Source organism: Hyperolius riggenbachi, chromosome 7 (assembly GCF_040937935.1).
Source record: "Hyperolius riggenbachi isolate aHypRig1 chromosome 7, aHypRig1.pri, whole genome shotgun sequence".
Taxonomy (NCBI): Eukaryota; Metazoa; Chordata; class Amphibia; order Anura; family Hyperoliidae; genus Hyperolius; species Hyperolius riggenbachi.
Window position 1 is genome coordinate 214989410 of NC_090652.1, and position 19978 is coordinate 215009387.

Here is a 19978-nt window from a genome sequence, read left to right on the forward strand (position 1 = left end):
CGTTGCCTCTGGCACATCAAGGAGTGTGTGGGTAAAATCTCCACTACTAAGACATTTTAGAAGCATGAAAATAGGTGTTCATTGCCCTTTCAACAAAATTGCATCATAATACAATCCAGTCTTATGATACAACAATTTTTAAAGAGAAAAAACGGAAAGGTATAAATTATAAATGTTATTCCTATTTAATACCCAGTCCAGAAACACTTGTGTAATTCTCATAAACAGTACAAATCTGCTGATCATATGGTAACCGTAAACTAGAAATAATGGGTATCAAGTGTAATCAAAATTGAATATAGCTTTATTATATCAAAAAGGATTATAAAAACAAACATTTAAAATCTTGAAGATCACACTATAGTTGCATCTTAGAAGTCCACATATGTCAGACATATGTGGACTTCTAAGATGCAACTATAGTGTGGTGGAAGTCAAATTGATGCTATTTCTCACTTTTATCTAAATCTGACTTGATGCTATAGTTTTGCACAGAGTAGAGCTCTAGGCAGGTTGTCTGGAGGCGATTGAGTGGGCTGCGAGTGGATGAGTGTTTATTCTTTGGCCGGCCAGGGATGTGAAAGCGGAGCTCCGCAACATCTCTTCAAGATTTTAAATGTTTTTTTTTATAATCCTTTTTGATATAATAAAGCTATATTCAATTTTGATTACACTTGATACCCATTATTTCTAGTTTATGAGTACCTTTAACTGGTTGTGTTCATTAGAGTGGGTTAATAGCTTGTCTATAATTTGTGGCCAGGAGGCTTGGTATTTCCTGCCCCTAAGCCATTAAAGTGACAATATACCCACTGACATGGATCAGAGTCATGAGACTCCATTTATAATAGTATGATCATATGGTAACACACTGATTATTGAATGTCATCTATATTTAGTTTACCAATGTAAATCAACTTAATTGAAGTTATATTTTCAAATGTTCAATAATTTGTTATGCATTCTAAAATAATGTGATTGCATAATAATATAAAGGATTGACTATATATACAGTGGTGTGAAAAACTATTTGCCCCCTTCCTGGTTTCATGTTCTTTTGCATGTTTGTCACACTTAAATGTTTCTGCTCATCAAAAACCGTTAACTATTAGTCAAAGATAAGATAACTGAACACAAAATGCAGTTTTAAATGATGGTTTTTATTATTTAGTGAGAAAAAAAACTCAAAACCTATATGGCCCTGTGTTAAAAAGAAATTGCCCCCTGAACCTAATAACTGTTTGGGCCACCCTTAGCAGCAATAACTGCAATCAAGCATTTGCAATAACTTGCAACAAGTCTTTTACAGCGCTCTGGAGGAATTCTGGCCCACTCATCTTTGCAGAATTGTTGTAATTCAGCTTTATTTGAGGGTTTTCTAGCATGAACCGCCTTTTTAAGGTCATGACACACCATCTCAATAGGATTCAGGTCAGGACTTTGACAAGGCCACTCCAAAGTCTTCATTTTGTTTTTCTTCAACCATTCAGAGGTGGATTTGCTGGTGTGTTTTGGGTCATTGTCCTGTTGCAGCACCCAAGATCGCTTCAGCTTGAGTTGACGAACAGATGGCCGGACATTCTCCTTCAGGATTTTTTGGTAGACAGTAGAATTCATGGTTCCATCTATCACAGCAAGCCTTCCAGGTCCTGAAGCAGCAAAACAACCCCAGACCTACCACCACCATATTTTACTGTTGGTATGATGTTCCTTTGCTGAAATGCTGTGTTACTTCTACGGATGTAACGGGACACGTACCTTCCAAAAAGTTCAACTTTTGTCTCGTCGGTCCACAAGGTATTTTGCCAAAAGTTTTGGCAATCATTGAGATGTTTTTTTAGCAAAATTGAGACAAGCCTTAATGTTCTTTTTGCTTAAAAGTGGTTTGCGCCTTGGATATCTGCCATGCAGGCTGTTTTTGCCCAGTCTCTTTCTTATGGTGGAGTCGTGAACACTGACCTCAATTGAGGCAAGTGAGGCCCGCAGTTCTTTAGATGTTGTCCTGGGGTCTTTTGTGGCCTCTCGGATGAGTTTTCTCTGCGCTCTTGGAGTAATTTTGGTCGGCCGGCCACTCCTGGGAAGGTTCATCACTGTTCCATGTTTTTGCCATTTGTGGATAATGGCTCTCACTGTGGTTCGCTGGAGTCCCAAAGCTTTAGAAATGGCTTTATAACCTTTACCAGACTGATAGATCTCAATTAGGGTACTTTTGTTCTCATTTGTTCCTGAATGTCTTGGGATCTTGGCATGGTGTCTAGCTTTTGAGGTGGGTTTGGTCTACTTTGTGTCAGATAGCTCCTATTTAAGTGATTTCTTGATTGAAACAGGTGTGGCAGTAATCAGGCCTGGGGGTGACTACAGAAATTGAACTCAGGTGTGATAAACCACAGTTAAGTTATTTTTTGACAAGGGGGGCAATCACTTTTTCACACAGGGCCATGTAGATTTGGAGTTTTTTTTCTCACTAAATAATAAAAACCATCATTTAAAACTGCATTTTGTGTTCAATTATGTTATCTTTGACTAATAGTTAACGGTTTTTGATGAGCAGAAACATTTAAGTGTGACAAACATGCAAAATAATAAGAAATCAGGAAGGGGGCAAATAGTTTTTCACACCACTGTATGTAGGACACAATCCTTCTGGATCACGTTATATATTTTATGCTAAAAACACTGATGGAGGTGCCCTTGATGATATGCTACTATAAATGTTTTTTTATATCAGAAGGGTAAGTTCTTACCTTCTCAGAAAGACAAACCATAAGTTAATGGAAAGGTATATTTATTCATGCACAAGACTATGCGTTTCACGGGTCTTAGCCCGCTTCTTCAGGTTAATACAAATGCCTGAGAGGTTTTGGGCCATGAGCGTATGCATAGTCTATACCCCAAGGGGTGTACAGTGACGAGGATTCTTAGAAGTCCTCACTACTATTCTAGGAGGAGAGTAACCAACCAGCTTCTGCATCAACAAGACCTGGGAAACTGAGCGAGGACGGCTTTATTCCAGCAGGCTCTGACGGTGGTTTCAAGTTTTCCAACCCACCGTTGTGAGTATAGTACATACACACTTGTTCTTTTTTACTCCTTGTCCAACTAAACTGCACCATTGGGCTCCTGGTCTCTCTCATTTCACAGATATTTGGAGATTAGGGTTAACCATCAAGGATCAAAACTCCTTCTAGGTTATATATTTGGTAGTATGAGTCTTTGTTTCCTGCTACTTATTCTGATATGCCTATAATTGCACCCTCACAATAATTGTAATGGTCTTACCAGGTTTTCAGGGCTGTGCAGTTCATGGGTTGTAGAAGCACAGCGTGTTATCAAAGACTTAAACATGGAGCTCACGATGATCCCCTCCACACTCTGAGCTGTAGACTTGTTGTCCATTGTGGCAAAATTGTTTCCAAAGCCAGCTCTGTCTGTGTGAAAACACATAGAGAGGCCATTCAAATTCTTTCCAACTATTTTTAATCAAAGAGAAATTAAAAATTAAACTACCGAAATAGCCACCATTCTTGCATTCATTATTAAATACACTGATAAAAAAACCTCATCTATCAAACAGTAGCAGAATAGCGTTTTCCCTGCAAACACTGCTGTAGCTTCTCTATAGGGCCATCTCATTGTAATGACTTAGACAAAGCCTACCATCATACTGTGTGGGCTGCAGGCAACATAGGTAACACCAATGTTCTAAATATCAATGACATGATTAACACAATACAACAGTCACCCCTAATGACATTTACCATATAATTATAACATCACACAGGTAAGGTAAAGCAATATTTGTGGTTAACCTACCTTCCACAGGACTGGTTGAAGATGATGACGCTGCATGGCCTACAATGGTGGTGAAATGTGATAAAAGCCCCTGCATGCTCATGCAAAATTAGGAATTACTTCGGTGATCTTATGCATAGTTATTTTCTTCATTCCAGTTGCTATTCCTAATCATTGTCACTATATGTTGTGCTTCTGAACAGCTGTTTTATATTGCTTCTGAATGGCTGTTATCTACCAGTGTTCTCCCCAGGCTCTTTTAGCCCGGTGCTCCACTCTGCTAATTTTGGTGAGCACCGGACTGTCCTCACCAGCTCACCTCCGCAGCTATGCTGTAAGCAGAGTTGTGCTGATGTTATGTTGCTTACTGTTTGAATTCCTGCTGGTGTCACACTATGGACTTTACATGACCTTCCACTGTCCGCCAGCAGAGGTCTCACCTCATCTTTGGAACTCTGTGAACATTCACCTGACCATTGTGCAGTATTTAACCACTTCAGCCTACATCTTCGAAAATCGTATGCATCTGAGCAATGTTCACCTCCCATTCATTCGCTAATAACTTTATCGCTACTTATCAAAATTAATTGATCTATATCTCGTTTTTTCCGCCACTAATTAGGCTTTCTTTGGGTAGTACATTTTGCTAAGAGCCACTTTACTGTAAATGCATTTTAACAGGAAGATTAAGATAGAAATGGAAAAAAATCATTATTTCTCAGTTTTTGGCCATTATAGTTTAAAATTAATACATGCTACAGTAATTAAAACCCATGCATTTTATGTGCCCATTTGTCCCGCTTATTACACCGTTTAAATTACGTCCCTATCACAATCTATGGCGCCGATATTTTATTTAGAAATAAAGGTGCATTTTTTCAATTTGCGTCCATCACTATTTACAAGCTTATAATTTTAAAAAATTTAATAAGATACTCTCTTGACATGTATATTTAGAAAGTTCAGACCCTTAGGTAACTATTTATGTAGTTTTTTTTTTTTTTAATTTTAATTTTTTTTTTTTTAATACAAAAATGTATTTGGGTAATTTTAGTTTGTAAGGGAAACTGCTAATTTTAGATGTAATATAATGTATTTTTTTATTTAATAAAAGTATGTGGGTGCAGTTTACTGTTTGGCCACAAGATGGCCACATTCAAAAAATTCCTGGATGCGAACAATGTCGCATCTAGGAACTAAAATGAAGAGAAGAAGTTTCCTGGGGGCAGAAATACCACGCTCTCTGATGAGAAAGCGTCGGTATTTCTGCCAGGGACTTAGATCGGTGAATGGGAATTATATTCCCATTCACTGATCGGGGGGGGCAGCGGGAGGTAGCGGGAGCGCACGCGGGGGCGCGCCCGATCGCGTGCACCACATGGATGCAGCACCACTGCCTATCTGGACGGATATATGCGTCCAGATATGGTGAAGTGGTTAAAGCAGACCCAAACTAAAAATACAAGATTTCAGAAATAAAATCTATTTTCTAAATTATAATAATAAATAGCAGCCTTTTTTCAACTGCATGATGACAAATATAAAATATTTTACATTTATTGGAGAAACCCCTCCCTTCCTTTCATATTGCCGGCAAATAATCCTGGAAAATGGTGAAGTAGATGGTGTCCAGCAAAGGAGGAATTGCTAATGGCTGCCACTAGTGTTGGGCGAACACCTGGATGTTCGGGTTCGGGCCGAACAGGCCGAACATGGGCCAGATGTTCGGCATGTTCGGCCCGAACGCCGAACTCAATGGGAGTCAATGGGACCCCCGAACATGCCCATTTTGGGGGCCCTATGGGGTCGCAGGCATAAGGGGGGAGCATGCCCCGGTCGCGGGGGGGGTCGGAAATTCCCCCCACCCCCTCCGCTAGCGCTCCCCCCTCTGCCCGCTTCCCCATACAAAAAGTTTAAATCAAGTTCAATAGTACCTGGGCTGGTGGCATTGGCTGGCAGTGGAGTGAGGAGGAGGAGGAGTCCGAATAGCAGAGTGACGTTGAGGCCGGGCAGCGGGCGGTTCAGCGCTAGTACCCTTGTGGTACTTCCGCCCTTTCTCTGACCTCACGTCCTCTGCGTGATGACGCATACGAGGGTACGCGTGATGCGTACCCTCGTATGCAGAGGACGTGAGGTCAGAGAAAGGGCGGAAGTACCACAAGGGTACTAGCGCTGAACCGCCCGCTGCCCGGCCTCAACGTCACTCTGCTACTCGGACTCCTCCTCCTCCTCACTCCACTGCCAGCCAATGCCACCAGCCCAGGTACACTACTATTGAACTTGATTTAAACTTTTTTTATGGGGAAGCGGGCAGAGGGGGGAGCGCTAGCGGAGGGGGTGGGGGGAATTTCCGACCCCCCCCGCGATCGGGGCATGCTCCCCCCTTATGCCTGCGACCCCATAGGGGGGCCGTATTGCGGCCTGTTCGGCCGAACAGGGCCCTGTTCGCCCGAACAGGGGCCCTGTTCGGCCCTGTTCGGGGGCATACAGAAGTTCGGGGCGAACCCGAACTTAAAAGGCCGAACACCATCAGGTGTTCGGCCGAACTCGAACATCACCCGAACAGGGTGATGTTCTGCAGAACCCGAACAGTGGCGAACACTGTTCGCCCAACACTAGCTGCCACCTGTATAACCCTAGTTATGCAAAGAGGAGGGTGAAAATCATGCACTGAAATGCTCATAGGCTAGAAGGAGTGTTTATTTATATTTGTATGTGTCAGAGTGGTGCAACTAAATATTTTGAATTAAAAAAAAGTTTGGTTTGGGTCCGCTTTAAGGCTGCCTCTAGCAGAAGAACATTGCTAGATCGTTTTTTGCTGTAGGCCTTGTGCTCCGGTCACTCATCCTTGTTCCTAACTCCTTGCCTCCTGTAGTTTGTATTGATCTCCCGGTATCGACCTCTTGCTTTGTCTGACTACTCTCTTGCCCACTGTCTGTATACTTCTGATATTCTGATCATTGATCCTGGCCTGTACGACAATTCTTCTGTGTGCTGATTCTGCTAATACGTGTCTGTATATATTGTATTATTATTGCTATTGTATATAATTTGTGATCTAGGTTCCCGTGTGCTGCAATTGTATATATTGTTTGATCCAGGTTCCTGTGTGCTGCCATTGTATATATCGTGTGACCCGTGTCTTTGCATATTTATTGTAAATATTAGTTCGTTAGTTAGTTAGTTAGTTAGTTAGTCAGGGTGATATCGGGGCACTGTGGTCATATTGTACGATTGCATGCATATTGTTTGTATGTTTGTATGTGTGTATATATACCGTATATACTCGCATACAAGCCGAATTTTTGACCCCCAAAAAGTGGGTGAAAAGTTGGGGGGTCGGCTTGTATGCGAGTCTGGTGCTGGTGATGGTGGTCCGAGCTCCCCGCACTATCCATCCAAGGCGGCCGCCGCTACTGCTGCAATTACCTTGCCCGGCGCCGCTTCTTCTATTCCCCTCCTGTCCGGCTCCGTAATTCACTGCAGCGCTCTTCACGGCGGCTGCAGTAGAGAGAGAGAGTGGTTCCCATAGCAACCGCCGCTACAGGAAGCCGCGCTCTCCGCTGCTTCCTGTCTGATCACAGCAGCCACCGTGAAGAGTGCTGCTGTCCTACGGAGCCGGAGAGGGGGGGAATAGAAGAAGCGGCGCCTTCTAAGGTAAAAGCAGCGGCGGCCGCGGCGGAGAGGGGAGGCGGGGGGCACTATACTAGCTATACTGAGGCACTATAATAGCGATACTGGGGCACTATAATAGCGATACTGGGGCACTATAATAGCGATACTGGGGCACTACCTAGCGATACTGGGGCACTATACTAGCGATACTGGGGCACTACACTAGCTATAATGGGCACTAGACTAGTTATACTGGGCACTATACTAGCTATACTGGGGCACTATACTAGCTATACTGGACACTATACTAGCTATACTGGGGCACTATAATAGTGATACTGGGGCACTATAATAGCGATACTGGGGCACTATACTAGCGATACTGGGGCACTATACTAGCGATACTGAGGCACTATACTAGCGATACTGGGGCACTATACTAGCTATAATGGGCACTATACTAGTTATACTGGGCACTATACTAGCTATACTGGGCACTATACTAGCGATACTGGGCACTATACTAGCGATACTGGGACACACTAGGGGAATAAGGCGGCCAGCATTTCCTACCCCTGGCTTATATGTGGGTCAATCATTTTTTACTGGTTTTTTAAGTAAAAGTGGGGGGGTCGGCTTATATGCTGGTCGACTTATATGCGAGTATAGACGGTATGTTAATCTTCACTTCTGTAAATAAACACATTCATTCACCTTTAAATCCAACCTGTGCAGACCTCAGCATTTCCTTGCAAGTGATCTCTTATTCCTGTTTTGCCTTCATAAGGATCTGCATGCGCAGATTCTTACAGCTGACCTTGTAATCCCACAGAACCCCCCCCCATCCCCCATTGCATCCCACCCGGCTACTTTTTCATGCCACCCAGATGGAAAAAAAATCTAGGGAGAACACTGTATACACATTTGTTGTTGGAATCTATTTTTCTGTATTTGGTAGTATTTCATATATATTATATATTAATATTTCAATAATTATCATTTTCACTGGAATGTTAATTTATATTTGTCTGGCGTTGTTTTTGCTTTGAATTTGCCTTTTAAATGATCTCATGTAGTTTTCTTCAGTTGATGATTTCGGTTAATGAAATATTTGTGAATTCTAATAAAATGGTGTTTTCATCTTTGGACTATTATATGGTTCAAATAGGGTGATGTGCACATTACTGATAATACACTTGTGTTGCATTTGCAGTTTTTTGCATTTGCAGTTTTATCATGATATGTTGACATCTATGTGCATACTGTTGAGACAAATAATTAATTATATCGTTCTTTGCAATTGTTACAACACAAAACTACACACACACACACACACACACACACACACACACACACACACACACACACACACACACACACACACACTACACACACACACTATACACACACTATACACACACACACTATACACACAAACTATACACACACACACACACTATACACACACACACACTATACACACACACACACACTATACACACACACACACACACACACACAAACTATATACACACACACACACACACACACACACTACACACACACACACTACACACACACACACACACACACACACTATACACACACACACGCATACACAAACACACTATGCACACACACACACACACACACACACACCACACACACACACACACACACACACACACACACACACACACACACACACACACACACACACACACACACACACACACACACACACACACACACTATACACACGCACACACCAGTGAAGATTCCATGGTAACTGCATCGGCATGCTCTGAATTGCAAGGATGTTGATGTTCCATAATGGAGGACTAAAAACTCATTAAAACAGTTCAGTTCAGATTTACTTTACAATTATAATTACTAGATTATGGTTATGGTGCATTTACATTCTGTATCCCTTTATTTTTTACACACTTACTATCAGTAACTGGCTCCATACAAAATCCCAGAAGAGCATGAAGAAAGTCCACTACATTATTGAGTGAGTCTTTGTTTACATAATCTTTCATTGTTTGCCGGAACTGGACTTTATCTAGTTTATAGAGTTTGGTGAGACAGTTCTGGGCCTGAAAACGAAGATAAAAAATGATTTTGATTTATTTGCCACTAAGTGGAGATACAATGTAATGTAAAACATAAAGAGAGTGAATGACCTTATCATAGATCTAGGCAAAGCAATACACAGCAGAAATGGAAGTATCATTTCAACAACAGCACATTTGTCTAGCTTCATACCTGGTTTCTAAGGCGATCTCCAGATAATCCCCGATGTCCTTCACCACAACCATATGCACAGCCCAATGATTTCACTAATCTAATGAGCATTGTGAGAGCCAATTTGTGGGTGGTGATTGGAATATCGTCATCCTGATAATAGAGATAAGAACAAAGAATACAAACTTAAAACGCATCTCAGATGAAAAACTATAGCAAGTATCTAAAGTTTAGGTGGTTTACACAGTAAATCTAGCTTCAAATAGCTTCAACAGTATACTATTATTTCTTCCTGTGATCAAATGAAAGCAGCCATATTCTGCTTGTCATCATTGCACAGAGGCAAGCTGCTCTGCATCTCCACCCCTCACCCTGTGAAAACTCCACTTCCCTCTCTTCCTCTTTCCTCCCCTCTTTGTCCCCTTGCCTCTGAAATCTCAGAAGCTCCCAGTTGGTTAACGCCTCCTCCTCCTTCTTCAGGAAAAGCCTCCTTCTCCCCAGAGCACTTGCTACATGAGCACTTGCTACATGAGACACAGAATACCTAGGTGCTCGAGGAGCTGTGGGCGCAGCTTGTATAGTTAATACGGAATTACGGCATTAAAACAAAAATTAATTACGTAGAACACATTTCTCCCTTTCTCTGTCTATCCTACACACTGGCGTGGATATGGCCCTCAAGGACTGGAATTGGACAGCCCGACTCTGGGAGAACAAACTAAACTTGTATCTTGATATTCACCGTACCAGAAATGAATGTGGGGCTCCTACAATATTTGTATACAAATCTTAAACAGAGAACATGAAATAGAATGCCTATCCTATAAAGATACATGTTTCTTTAGCAGAGCCGGGCCGACACATAGGCTGGCGAGGCTACGGCCTCTGGGCGCCTGTCAATCAATTAACTTATGAGCGCACTTCGGATCCGTGCCTGCCCGCCCTGCAATAATTTGTCTCTGTACACTCTCTCTCTGAGAGAGTGTACAATTGCCATGGCTACAATAACGCTGCCTGCACCGCCCCCTCTCAAGAGCCGATGCCAGGCATGTTGTTACTTTATATCAACCTAGAGTGCAGCTCACTCGTAAGCTCATGCTTACTGTGGCTGCTGACACTGGCTCTCGCATGAGTCCCGCCCGCGGCCCGCCCCTCAGTCCCCTAGGAACATAACTGTGTATTACACAGGCACAGACTGCACCTCGATCCCACTCCGTCCCGCCCCCTTACTGTGCGACCAGCCGCAGTTTGAATGGGAGAGCGGCAAGCAGCTACTGACTTCAAGAAAGAACGCACACGTGGGAGACAGATGTGAATTCCAGCAGGTCTTCTCCCCAAGATAAAGGTATTGGCTGAGAGCATCCCTCTCCCCCCCCCCTCCGAGGGATAGCACAGTTGCTCAGACAGACAAGAGCAGGCTGGCTGTGCTGTCATGGACACGCTTCACTGGCCCTGGCTGCTCCGTGATGTGTGACGTACAGCCTGCTTACTGGGAATCTCTGCCAGTGTTGTTGCTGTGAGGGGCTAAGTAACACACTATTTTTGACATTTGAGGAGGACAAATTAAAATATAACTTTTAATATAAATAGCTTTAAAGTTATATTTTAATTTATCCTCCTCAAAGGTAAAAAATAGTGTGTTTAGTTGAAACTCAGGCTATTGTGAGTTTCTGAGAGTAGGGGGATCAGAAAGAGGGGTCATTGCACTGCAGGTGACGATCCAGCAGACCATGCCACCTACCTTTCTGGCCAGTGTGCTCCTTCCCTGCATGACTTCTGGTGAGGTGACAATGCTGCAGACTATGCCACTTACTGTAAGTGGCATGTCTGCTTCATTGTCACTTCAGCAGGTGTCACCCAGGGAGGGGAGAAGTGCACTGGCCAGAAAGGTAAGTGGCATGGTCTGCAGCATTGTCACCTCACCAGAGGTCACGCAGGGAAGGAGCACACTGGCCAGAAACTGGTTAGTCAGTGGCATTGTGGTCTATGCTGCATCGTCATCTTGCCATTTGTCACTGGGGCACACCTGGGCCAGATTGGTAAGCAGCATGGTCTACTGCATTGTCACCTCACCAGGTGTCACCCAGGGGACAAGCTTGCCAGAAAGGTAAATCCTCTAGGCCAGTATGCTTCTTCATTCCTTCCTTAGTGCACCACACATGGTTTATTGTAGTGGCGTCCCTGCTCCTGTGACCTTTTGAGAGGGTGGGAGGGAAGGAGGAAACTCTGTATAGGAGAGGGGAATCTCTAAACACCAGGAACTTGTATAAGGGGAGGGAGGCCACTAGATACCAGGGAACAGTATAGAGGTGGTAGGGGGCGCAGCATATGTAAAATTAGAGTGTAGTTAAAGGTGATGCAGGGGCGTGTCTTAGTGTCCCTCTTTCCAGACTTCAAAAGTTGGGAGGTATGCTTCACTTGATGTGGTCACAGTGCCTGCTTGTGCTTGCTGAGTCTGCCCCCCTTCCGCAGGCATCACGTCACGACGGTCACATGGCGTCAGTAACGTCCCTCGCAGGACGCCCCTCACAGTAGTTCGGCGCCTGCGCAGTAAGCCGTGTACAACGTGGGCTTGATTGACTTTGGCAGTTTGCACCGAGCATGGAGACCGGGACAGCGGCGGGGAGTGGAGATGACAGCTTGGGACAGTCGGCTGCTAGGGGTTGGAGAAAGCCCCAGGTGAGTAAAGCTTTTCATTTAATATTTGCCTGATAACTACTTTAAAGGAAATTGGAGTTGAACTTACCTGGGGCTTCTTTTAGCCCCCTGGAGTCCTCTTGTGCTGTGCCCACGGTGCCGGTCCAAGACTCTCTGGCCAGCAGCGGGCCTCCTCAACGCACTCCCGGGGGCGTTTGCCGCATCTGCCATTTATGAAAATTGCTAATGCACATGCGCAGTGTGCGCATGGCTTGGGGCCGCACATGTGCAGGAGCCACCGTCTGGCGGCAACCAGCCAGCTTTGTGGTGGTCGCCACTGCTGGCCAAAGAGACTTGGACCGATGTGTCGTGGGCAGAGAAGGACATTAAACGGGGGGGGGGGGGGGGGAGGGGGGCACTTGGGGGGGGGCGCACTAGGGCAGCCCAGCCTCTGTTGGTGGTGGACCTTGTCCCGGCCCTGTTCTTTAGCCTACATGGAACTACCTACTATCCAGTCCAGCACTGTTAGAGCAAGTATCACAAATTTGCCCTCAAACCGAGTAAACATGAAGTTTTAAGGAATAGTGTTTCTGTATGATCCGCAACTCGGAATGATAGGTTGAATGTCAAGGACAGTTTGGACTTCAGGATAATTGTAGCCATGCATTGTTATACTTTTTAATGGATTAGATGTAATTAAAGTGTTTGAAGATAGTAATGATAAATAATGAATTTGCAAGTTAAGAAGTGAAAACTTAATGGGTAATTAAAAAACTAAGACTGCTATAGTCGCTTCAATACTAATAAAATGCATAAATAAGTGCAGACTGCACTCGTACTCATGCACTCCGCACTTTCTGCACTCACATAAGATGGATACTTTCATTCACTGTGAACACTCTTACATATACCACCTACATGACACTATCATGTCCTGATGACTACTAATGTGCAAATAATCATATTTCCTTCGTTTATTTAAGTTACAGCAACACACGGCACCACAGAGGCGCTCAGCCTCATTTGTAGCTCTTTGTTCAGAGTTAAGATCCTGGCCATGTATAGACCAATTTGGATGTTTTTTTTTACTCAATAAAATACATTTTTGATAATAAAGATTAATGTTCATTGTTTATTTTTTCATATACATAATTACCTTCTCATTGCTTTTCTCATTCTTTTCAGAATATCGGTCTCCACCACTACCATCATCTCCTCCACCTCCACCTCCTCCTGATCCGCTGCTGGCTCCACCGCCACCAACACTTGATGGACCACCAAAACCACAACTAGATCCACGAGCAGATGTTTTAATTTGGAAGTTCCCTTCACTTTGCCTTTTTTCTGCAGAAACTGAGGCAGATCCGGCTACATTAGTTGCCTCATTCTCCTTGTTATCGCTCTTTTTCCTCTTCTTCTCTACACAAGGAACCACGCCAAGCTGCAGCAGGCAGTCTACAATATTTAAGGCCACATCACATATTCGAGAGCTAATGTCATGGTTCAGAACCAAATACACTGCTTTAAGAACAACCTTAAATTAAGAAAAATAAATTGTGTCAATTATTGCTGTTTGACATGTTGCTTGGTTAAAAATATATTAAAGGAGAACCAGAATTTAACTAAAAAGGATAACTTGGTAAACTCCTCCTGAAAGCACCTAATATAACCTAATATAATAACTAGTATTATTAGTATTGTTCTATTCAAATTCGGAACATTGATTCCGCATACACCCGAAAAGTACACTTCAGCCCTATTCAGCACCGAACCTTAGAACAGGGTCAGGGGAGTTGACTTACTTGCGCATCATGGCTTTTTTATATTTCCTCCCCCCCCCCCCATGCCAGCCAATCAGCGTGATCGGCTGTGATAGACTTTAGCCTATCACAGTGGATCGCTTTTGTCCCTCTGGAGGGGACAGCCAAGTGACACAGCTGTCCCCTGTACAGCGCTGCCTTAGATCGCAGCGCTGTACTGAGTAAATAGATAGCGGTTTCGCCATCTAACAGTCTCCTAGCGGCGATCGTCACTGGGAGACTGAAGGTGGAGGTTTTGGTGGGGATGGATCTGTAACAGCGGTCTGGTTGAAGTAAAGCCAGCCAGGGTGGGAAGGGTTGTTCATTAACTGCTGCACGCTCTTTCTACATAACAACACACATTTGTTTTTATAAATTGAGGTTCGTTTTTAAGATGACTTATAACCTAGCTAATGTTCTCCAGCCAAGCAGAACCCGAGTAAATCAGATCCTTAGTTTCTAGTTTTATTTGACTTACTGCTAGATCCAGCATTCCATTCTTATGGACAAAGTTGTTAGTGCCATCTATGTGATCTGTGTCTTCAAGGCTGCTGTAGTTTATGCAGGAATCTGTAAGACTACGCGGCAGATTGGCGCAGGCAAGAGGTTCATGAGGCAACTCTGGGATGGGCACTTGATTGCAAAGTTTTCTCATGTGCTCAGTGAAGAAATCAGCATAGCCAACATTGAAAGAGGCCAGGGTAGTGTTGAAAGTAGCCACAGTTATGGTTGAAATTTGGGATCTTACTGCAAAGAGTCAGTTAGCATTATTATGTTATCAACTCTTTTATGTGATGTACAATTACACATTATGCACAGTCACTTTCTTACATTTTACTTACCCTCTTTATTTGTGTTGTCTCCATGACTGTTTGAGTGGTCAGGAATGTCAGTTAGCAAGTGATGGGAGTGAGAATGTCTCGCACTCAAGCTCTCCATCTCCGTGGCTGTATCAGAGCTCCCCCGTCGGGTGAATTTGCCTAGACCAATATTTACACTGTACAGTGATTATCAAGATACATTCAAAATCTTAAAATATTATTGTAGGAAATGTATAATTTTTGTATAGGGTACATGACCATTTATTCAGCAAATGTATGGCTTGCCAGTTCCAAAATAGCACAGACAGCTAAGTAGCAGAAAAAGATGTAAACAGAACCGATGGAGTTGGAACTAAAGCATGGCTAGAAGCTAAGTACAGTATATCTGCTGAACCAACACGCAGAACTAATAATCTTTCCTAATTCACATGACCACCAGCAACACAGCTCTCTGAAACCTACTGACCCTACAATCAAGACTCCAAGAAAGAGAATTCAAAAGTAGATTACCTTCACAAACACACTAATTCCTTTGCTAATGCCTAGGTATATAATTTCTGATGACAAATGTTTTCCGTAATAATCAAATCACTGAGCAGCATAGAAACACAGCAGGGATATAGTCAGATTATAGAAATTACTTATAAAGTTAGATTAAACAGGACACTTAATTTGCACCAGATCAGTTCTTTTTTGGAACCCCTCCTAAATTAGACAGGTAGTGCTTCTGAAAACCGATTTTTTTTCCTTTATTTTACTCAATCTAAGTATAACATTGTCCAAAAGTTATCAGGTGTCCTTCTATTCAGTCTATGCGCATGTAATTATACTGCACTGCTTCTACACTGCAAAAATCTTTCAAAGCCTGTTTCTGTAAACCAGACTTTACAACTTCTACATTGTCTCACGATAGGATGGAAGCAGCAAAAAAAAAAATAGAAAAGTGCAATTATTTCCACCCTAGATCTGTTGTATGGCTGCCCACTTAATATACAAAGCCTATAGCAACCACCTACAGCAAACCAGACTCACCTAATATTGTGGTTTGCCAGCCCCCTTTCTCAATAGTGCGCCTGTCCTCTCCAATACCAGAAAAACTCCCAAAGGAAAACGTACTGCGGGTTGGGGAAACGTCCAAGTGATCCTCATGCAGTAGAAAGGGCACTCCCATTCTGCGCTGCCGTTTCTTCCCTTGATGGTGATATGGGATGGATCCCTTGCGCTCTCTATCTTCCCGACGGCTCTTAAACTGCAAGAATACACAACTGAATGTTAATTTTAATATAATATGTTACAAACATTTTTAGTGACACACTAGGGCTTTGCAGTTGTAAAAATGTTTACTGAATTTAACACTTTCAATAAAAACCAAGGGAATTGCCTTTGCATCAAAACAGAAGGTGGTAAACAGTCCTGGCTCTCTGATCGCCCCTGTTTTTTTAACCACTGTTCTGAAATCACAGATGCTTAAAAGTTGTCAGATTTTATTTCAAAAGTCAACAGACTCAGATAGGGTGGGATTTATGGAAAGGTCACGAAGGGCCAGGCCTTGGGAGGCTGCAACCCAAATGAGCACCTGAACATGAAAGAGGGGTTGCTACATATGAGAAAGGAGGCTAAAAATGGGAAGCAACACATAAAAAAGGGAAACTGATGCTCAAGGGAGCTTCACGAAACAAAGGAACTGCTGTACATTGTTCATACACATGGAAGGTAGGGCTGCACATGGAATGAGAGGGGCGCTGCTGCACAAGAAAGGGTAGACATAACATACTTGGCCTGGGGGTACAAAAAGTGTAAATCCAGCCTTGGAGTCAGAGACAGCAAGACTTTCCCAAGACGAAGGTGGTCAACAAGTGACAAATGAATCCAACCTCAAGCAGGAGGATGATAGGGCCTAATTTCCTAAGGATTCTCCTACATAGGTGAAAACTGAAAAAACATTTAGCATATCAGATAGTTTGGGGAATGCAATGAACATAAATGAATTTACACTTCACTCCACTGTTCTCTCATTAAACACTTCATATTTTCTAAAACTTTTTTGTAGCTACTTATCTCTATATCTTACCTTCTTGAAAATGTTGATCCCAAGATCAGAGGAGAGATCCGGTATTGCAGGTCTTCTCAGGTTAGTCAGTGAGACTTTTGCATATGGCTCTGTGCCCAAGGACCTGTCCTCTTCATTACATTTTGTCATATCCTTTAAAATAAAGTAAGGCAAAGATTGTGAAAAGATCCTAATAAACATAACAAAAGAGCATACGTTTAAAATAGATACAAAGGTTTTGAATAGAGGCACCAATGTAGGATAAAAGACCTTAACATCAGTTTAAAAAGGAGAAGTTGGTGGACTTACCTCCCTTAAAGGGAACCTTAACTGCAAAAAAATAAATAAATTAGTTTTACTTACCTGGGGCATCTAGCCCCCTGCAGCCATCCTGTGCCCTCGCAGTCACTCATGGCTCCTCTGGTCCCCCGCTGCCAGCTAGTTTTGGTTTTGCCGACTGGGAGTTCGTCATGCGTAATTTTTTACACATTCCTGCTGGTGCAGGAAGCAATTGCAGACATCAACAAGTACATTTTTACGCGTTACGGGTGGGGAAGCACGGTGGCGTAGTGGTTAGCTCTCTCGCCTTGCAGCGCTGGGTCCCCGGTTCGAATCCCAGCCAGGGCACTATCTGCAAAGAGTTTGTATGTTCTCTCCGTGTCTGCGTGGGTTTCCTCCGGGCACTCCGGTTTCCTCCCACATTCCAAAAACATACAGATAAGTTAATTGGCTCCCTCTAAAAATTGGCCCTAGACTACAGTACTTACACTACATAATATAGACATATGGCAATGGTAGGGATTAGATTGTGAGCTCCTTTGAGGGACAGTTAGTGACAAGACATATATATATACACTGTACAGCGCTGCGTAATATGTTGGCGCTATATAAATACTAAATAATAATAAAAAATAATAATAATAATAATGCGTAAAATTTTACGCATTACACCCGTAACGCGTAAAATGTACTTGTTGATGTCTGCAATAGCTTCCTGCACCAGCAGGGATGCGTAAAAACGTACGCATGTCGGCCGGCCGACTCCTAGTTGACAAAAACAAAACTAGCTGGCAGCCGGGCACCAGAGGAGCCATGAGTGACTGCGAGGGCACAGGATGGCTGCAGGGGGCTGGTAGATGCCCCAGGTAAGTAAAACTCATTTTTTTTTACAGTTAAGGTTCCCTTTAAGGATAAACAGACAAGGATTCTTTATTTTTATAACAAAAAAATAACATTTATTTGTAACTCCACAGCATATTGGGGTTACAAATAAATGTTATTTTTTGTTGTAAAAATAACGAATCCTTGTCTGTTTATCCTTAAAGGCGGTAAGTCCATCAACTTCCTCCTTTTAAACTGATTTTAGATGCCTTTTAGCCTACATTAGCGCCTCTGTTCAAAACCTTTGTATCTAGTCTAGTCCGCCCCAGGTGGAGGGGTGTTATCCCCAACTTTTCTATCCACAGAGAGCGACTTCTTATACCTGAGAGGGGTCAGGTCATAATTCTCCCCACCTGCTATAAAAGTGGTTACCTGGCTGGTAACCCATGTTTGTGAGTAGATTCACTATTGACTAATCCTTATTTGCTGATATCCGATCTACTACACCATATTGGGCTCTCGGTTTCTCTTCTTTACATGTACGTTTAAAAAAGGTGCATGTTCATTTGGGTCCCGGGTGATGGCAATAGGTATAATATCGGCAATGTTCTGCTACCAATATTCTACTAACGTTTTGCATTGGTAGTTTTGTCACGTTTTTCGCTCTGGTTTCTCATCAATCTCTGATTTCTAAACAAAGTCTTCCCATTATCTGATACCTGCCCCCCATTGTAATCCCTTATGCTTACATTAATTTCTTCTTAATGCCTAGCCCCCTCTAGTCCTAACTCAAACCTCAGCAAAACTGAGCTGGCTGGGTTTCCTGCAAAACCCTGCCCCCTCAAGCACCACCCCCCTGGATCAAAATTTAGAGCATGGCAGCATAAGCGTTATGAATTACCTGTTTTCAGTACAGCTACACTCTTCTCTCCAGCCACGCCTTACGGCCTAAGTCCTTACAGCACCTGATGCACGTCACATGATGTGCCGCTAAAAACAGTTAATATATGACCCTGCTGCCCCCTGCATCCCAAACAGAAATGGGCCCCCTTAGCTGCCAAGCCCCCCAGTGACAGTGCGGGTTGCTGGGGGATTGTTACACCAATGTTGCTGGCACAATGATTTGTCGGCAAAAGCAGTCCATTATCAGCCACCTCAGCCGACTCTAACCTATTATGTACGGGCCTTAAGAGTTCACTTCTTCTGTTTATTTTATTGTAGTGTTGCATAGTGTGATAGGGAGGTTGGATCAAGTACCTTGACAAAATTAATGATTTGGCACAAGGAAAGATCTGATCTTAGCACATTCATTGCTTTCATTAATGGGCTGTCTTCAGGCGCTGAATTTAATGATGAGATATCATTCAGTACATGACTTTACCTTTCTTGAGGTACACATTTGCATGTCTGGTGAATGGTTTGCCAATTCATTTAGAAACTGGAGGGAGAGAAACTCTGCTTTGGCTATGACCAAGGAGCAACACTTTATCCGATACGCATGAGCTAACTTGTTGCTGTGTCCGTGTTGTGTTATGTAAAGACTGGATAATTTTTTATCTGCACATGGTGAAGCAAAGTTTCTCTTCCAACTACTATTTGGCCTCAGTATCCTTTGCTCTGTGGGGTATAGGCAGTGGTTTGTAGTGGCCAATTCATTTATTCCTGTTAAATATTTTTAACCCACAGATCAGAACACACTACTGTACTATTATTAACCACTTGCCGACCGCCCACTGTAGATTGGCGGCGGCAAAGTGGCAGCCCCAGGACCACGTAACGCAGATTGGTGTCAGGTCCTGGGGGAGGGGATTGCGGGCGATCGGGTGCACGTGCATCGCCGGCATTAGGCTCCGCCCACATGTGACGTCAACCCGCCGGCCAATCAGCAGCGCCGGCGGGTTGCAACTTTTTAAAAT

At 43.2% G+C, this 19978-nt stretch overlaps 1 protein-coding gene across 22 annotated transcripts in view; it reads right to left on the reverse strand.

Moving 5' to 3' along the window:
* UNC80 (unc-80 homolog, NALCN channel complex subunit) overlaps positions 1-19978 on the reverse strand; it is a 261092-nt gene that overhangs the window by 219778 nt on the left and 21336 nt on the right. For 16 of the 22 annotated variants that reach the window (XM_068245176.1, XM_068245187.1, XM_068245190.1 and 13 more), the window contains exons 9-16: positions 16983-17114; positions 15944-16160; positions 14933-15070; positions 14569-14837; positions 13448-13825; positions 9676-9807; positions 9359-9506; positions 3280-3470 (exon numbers count right to left, since the gene is read on the reverse strand). In XM_068245176.1, the coding sequence (XP_068101277.1) occupies positions 3280-3470; positions 9359-9506; positions 9676-9807; positions 13448-13825; positions 14569-14837; positions 14933-15070; positions 15944-16160; positions 16983-17114 (1605 nt within the window). The remainder of the gene's footprint in view (positions 1-3279; positions 3471-9358; positions 9507-9675; positions 9808-13447; positions 13826-14568; positions 14838-14932; positions 15071-15943; positions 16161-16982; positions 17115-19978) is intronic. The other 6 variants (XM_068245196.1, XM_068245188.1, XM_068245180.1 and 3 more) reach the window with 2 other exon arrangements.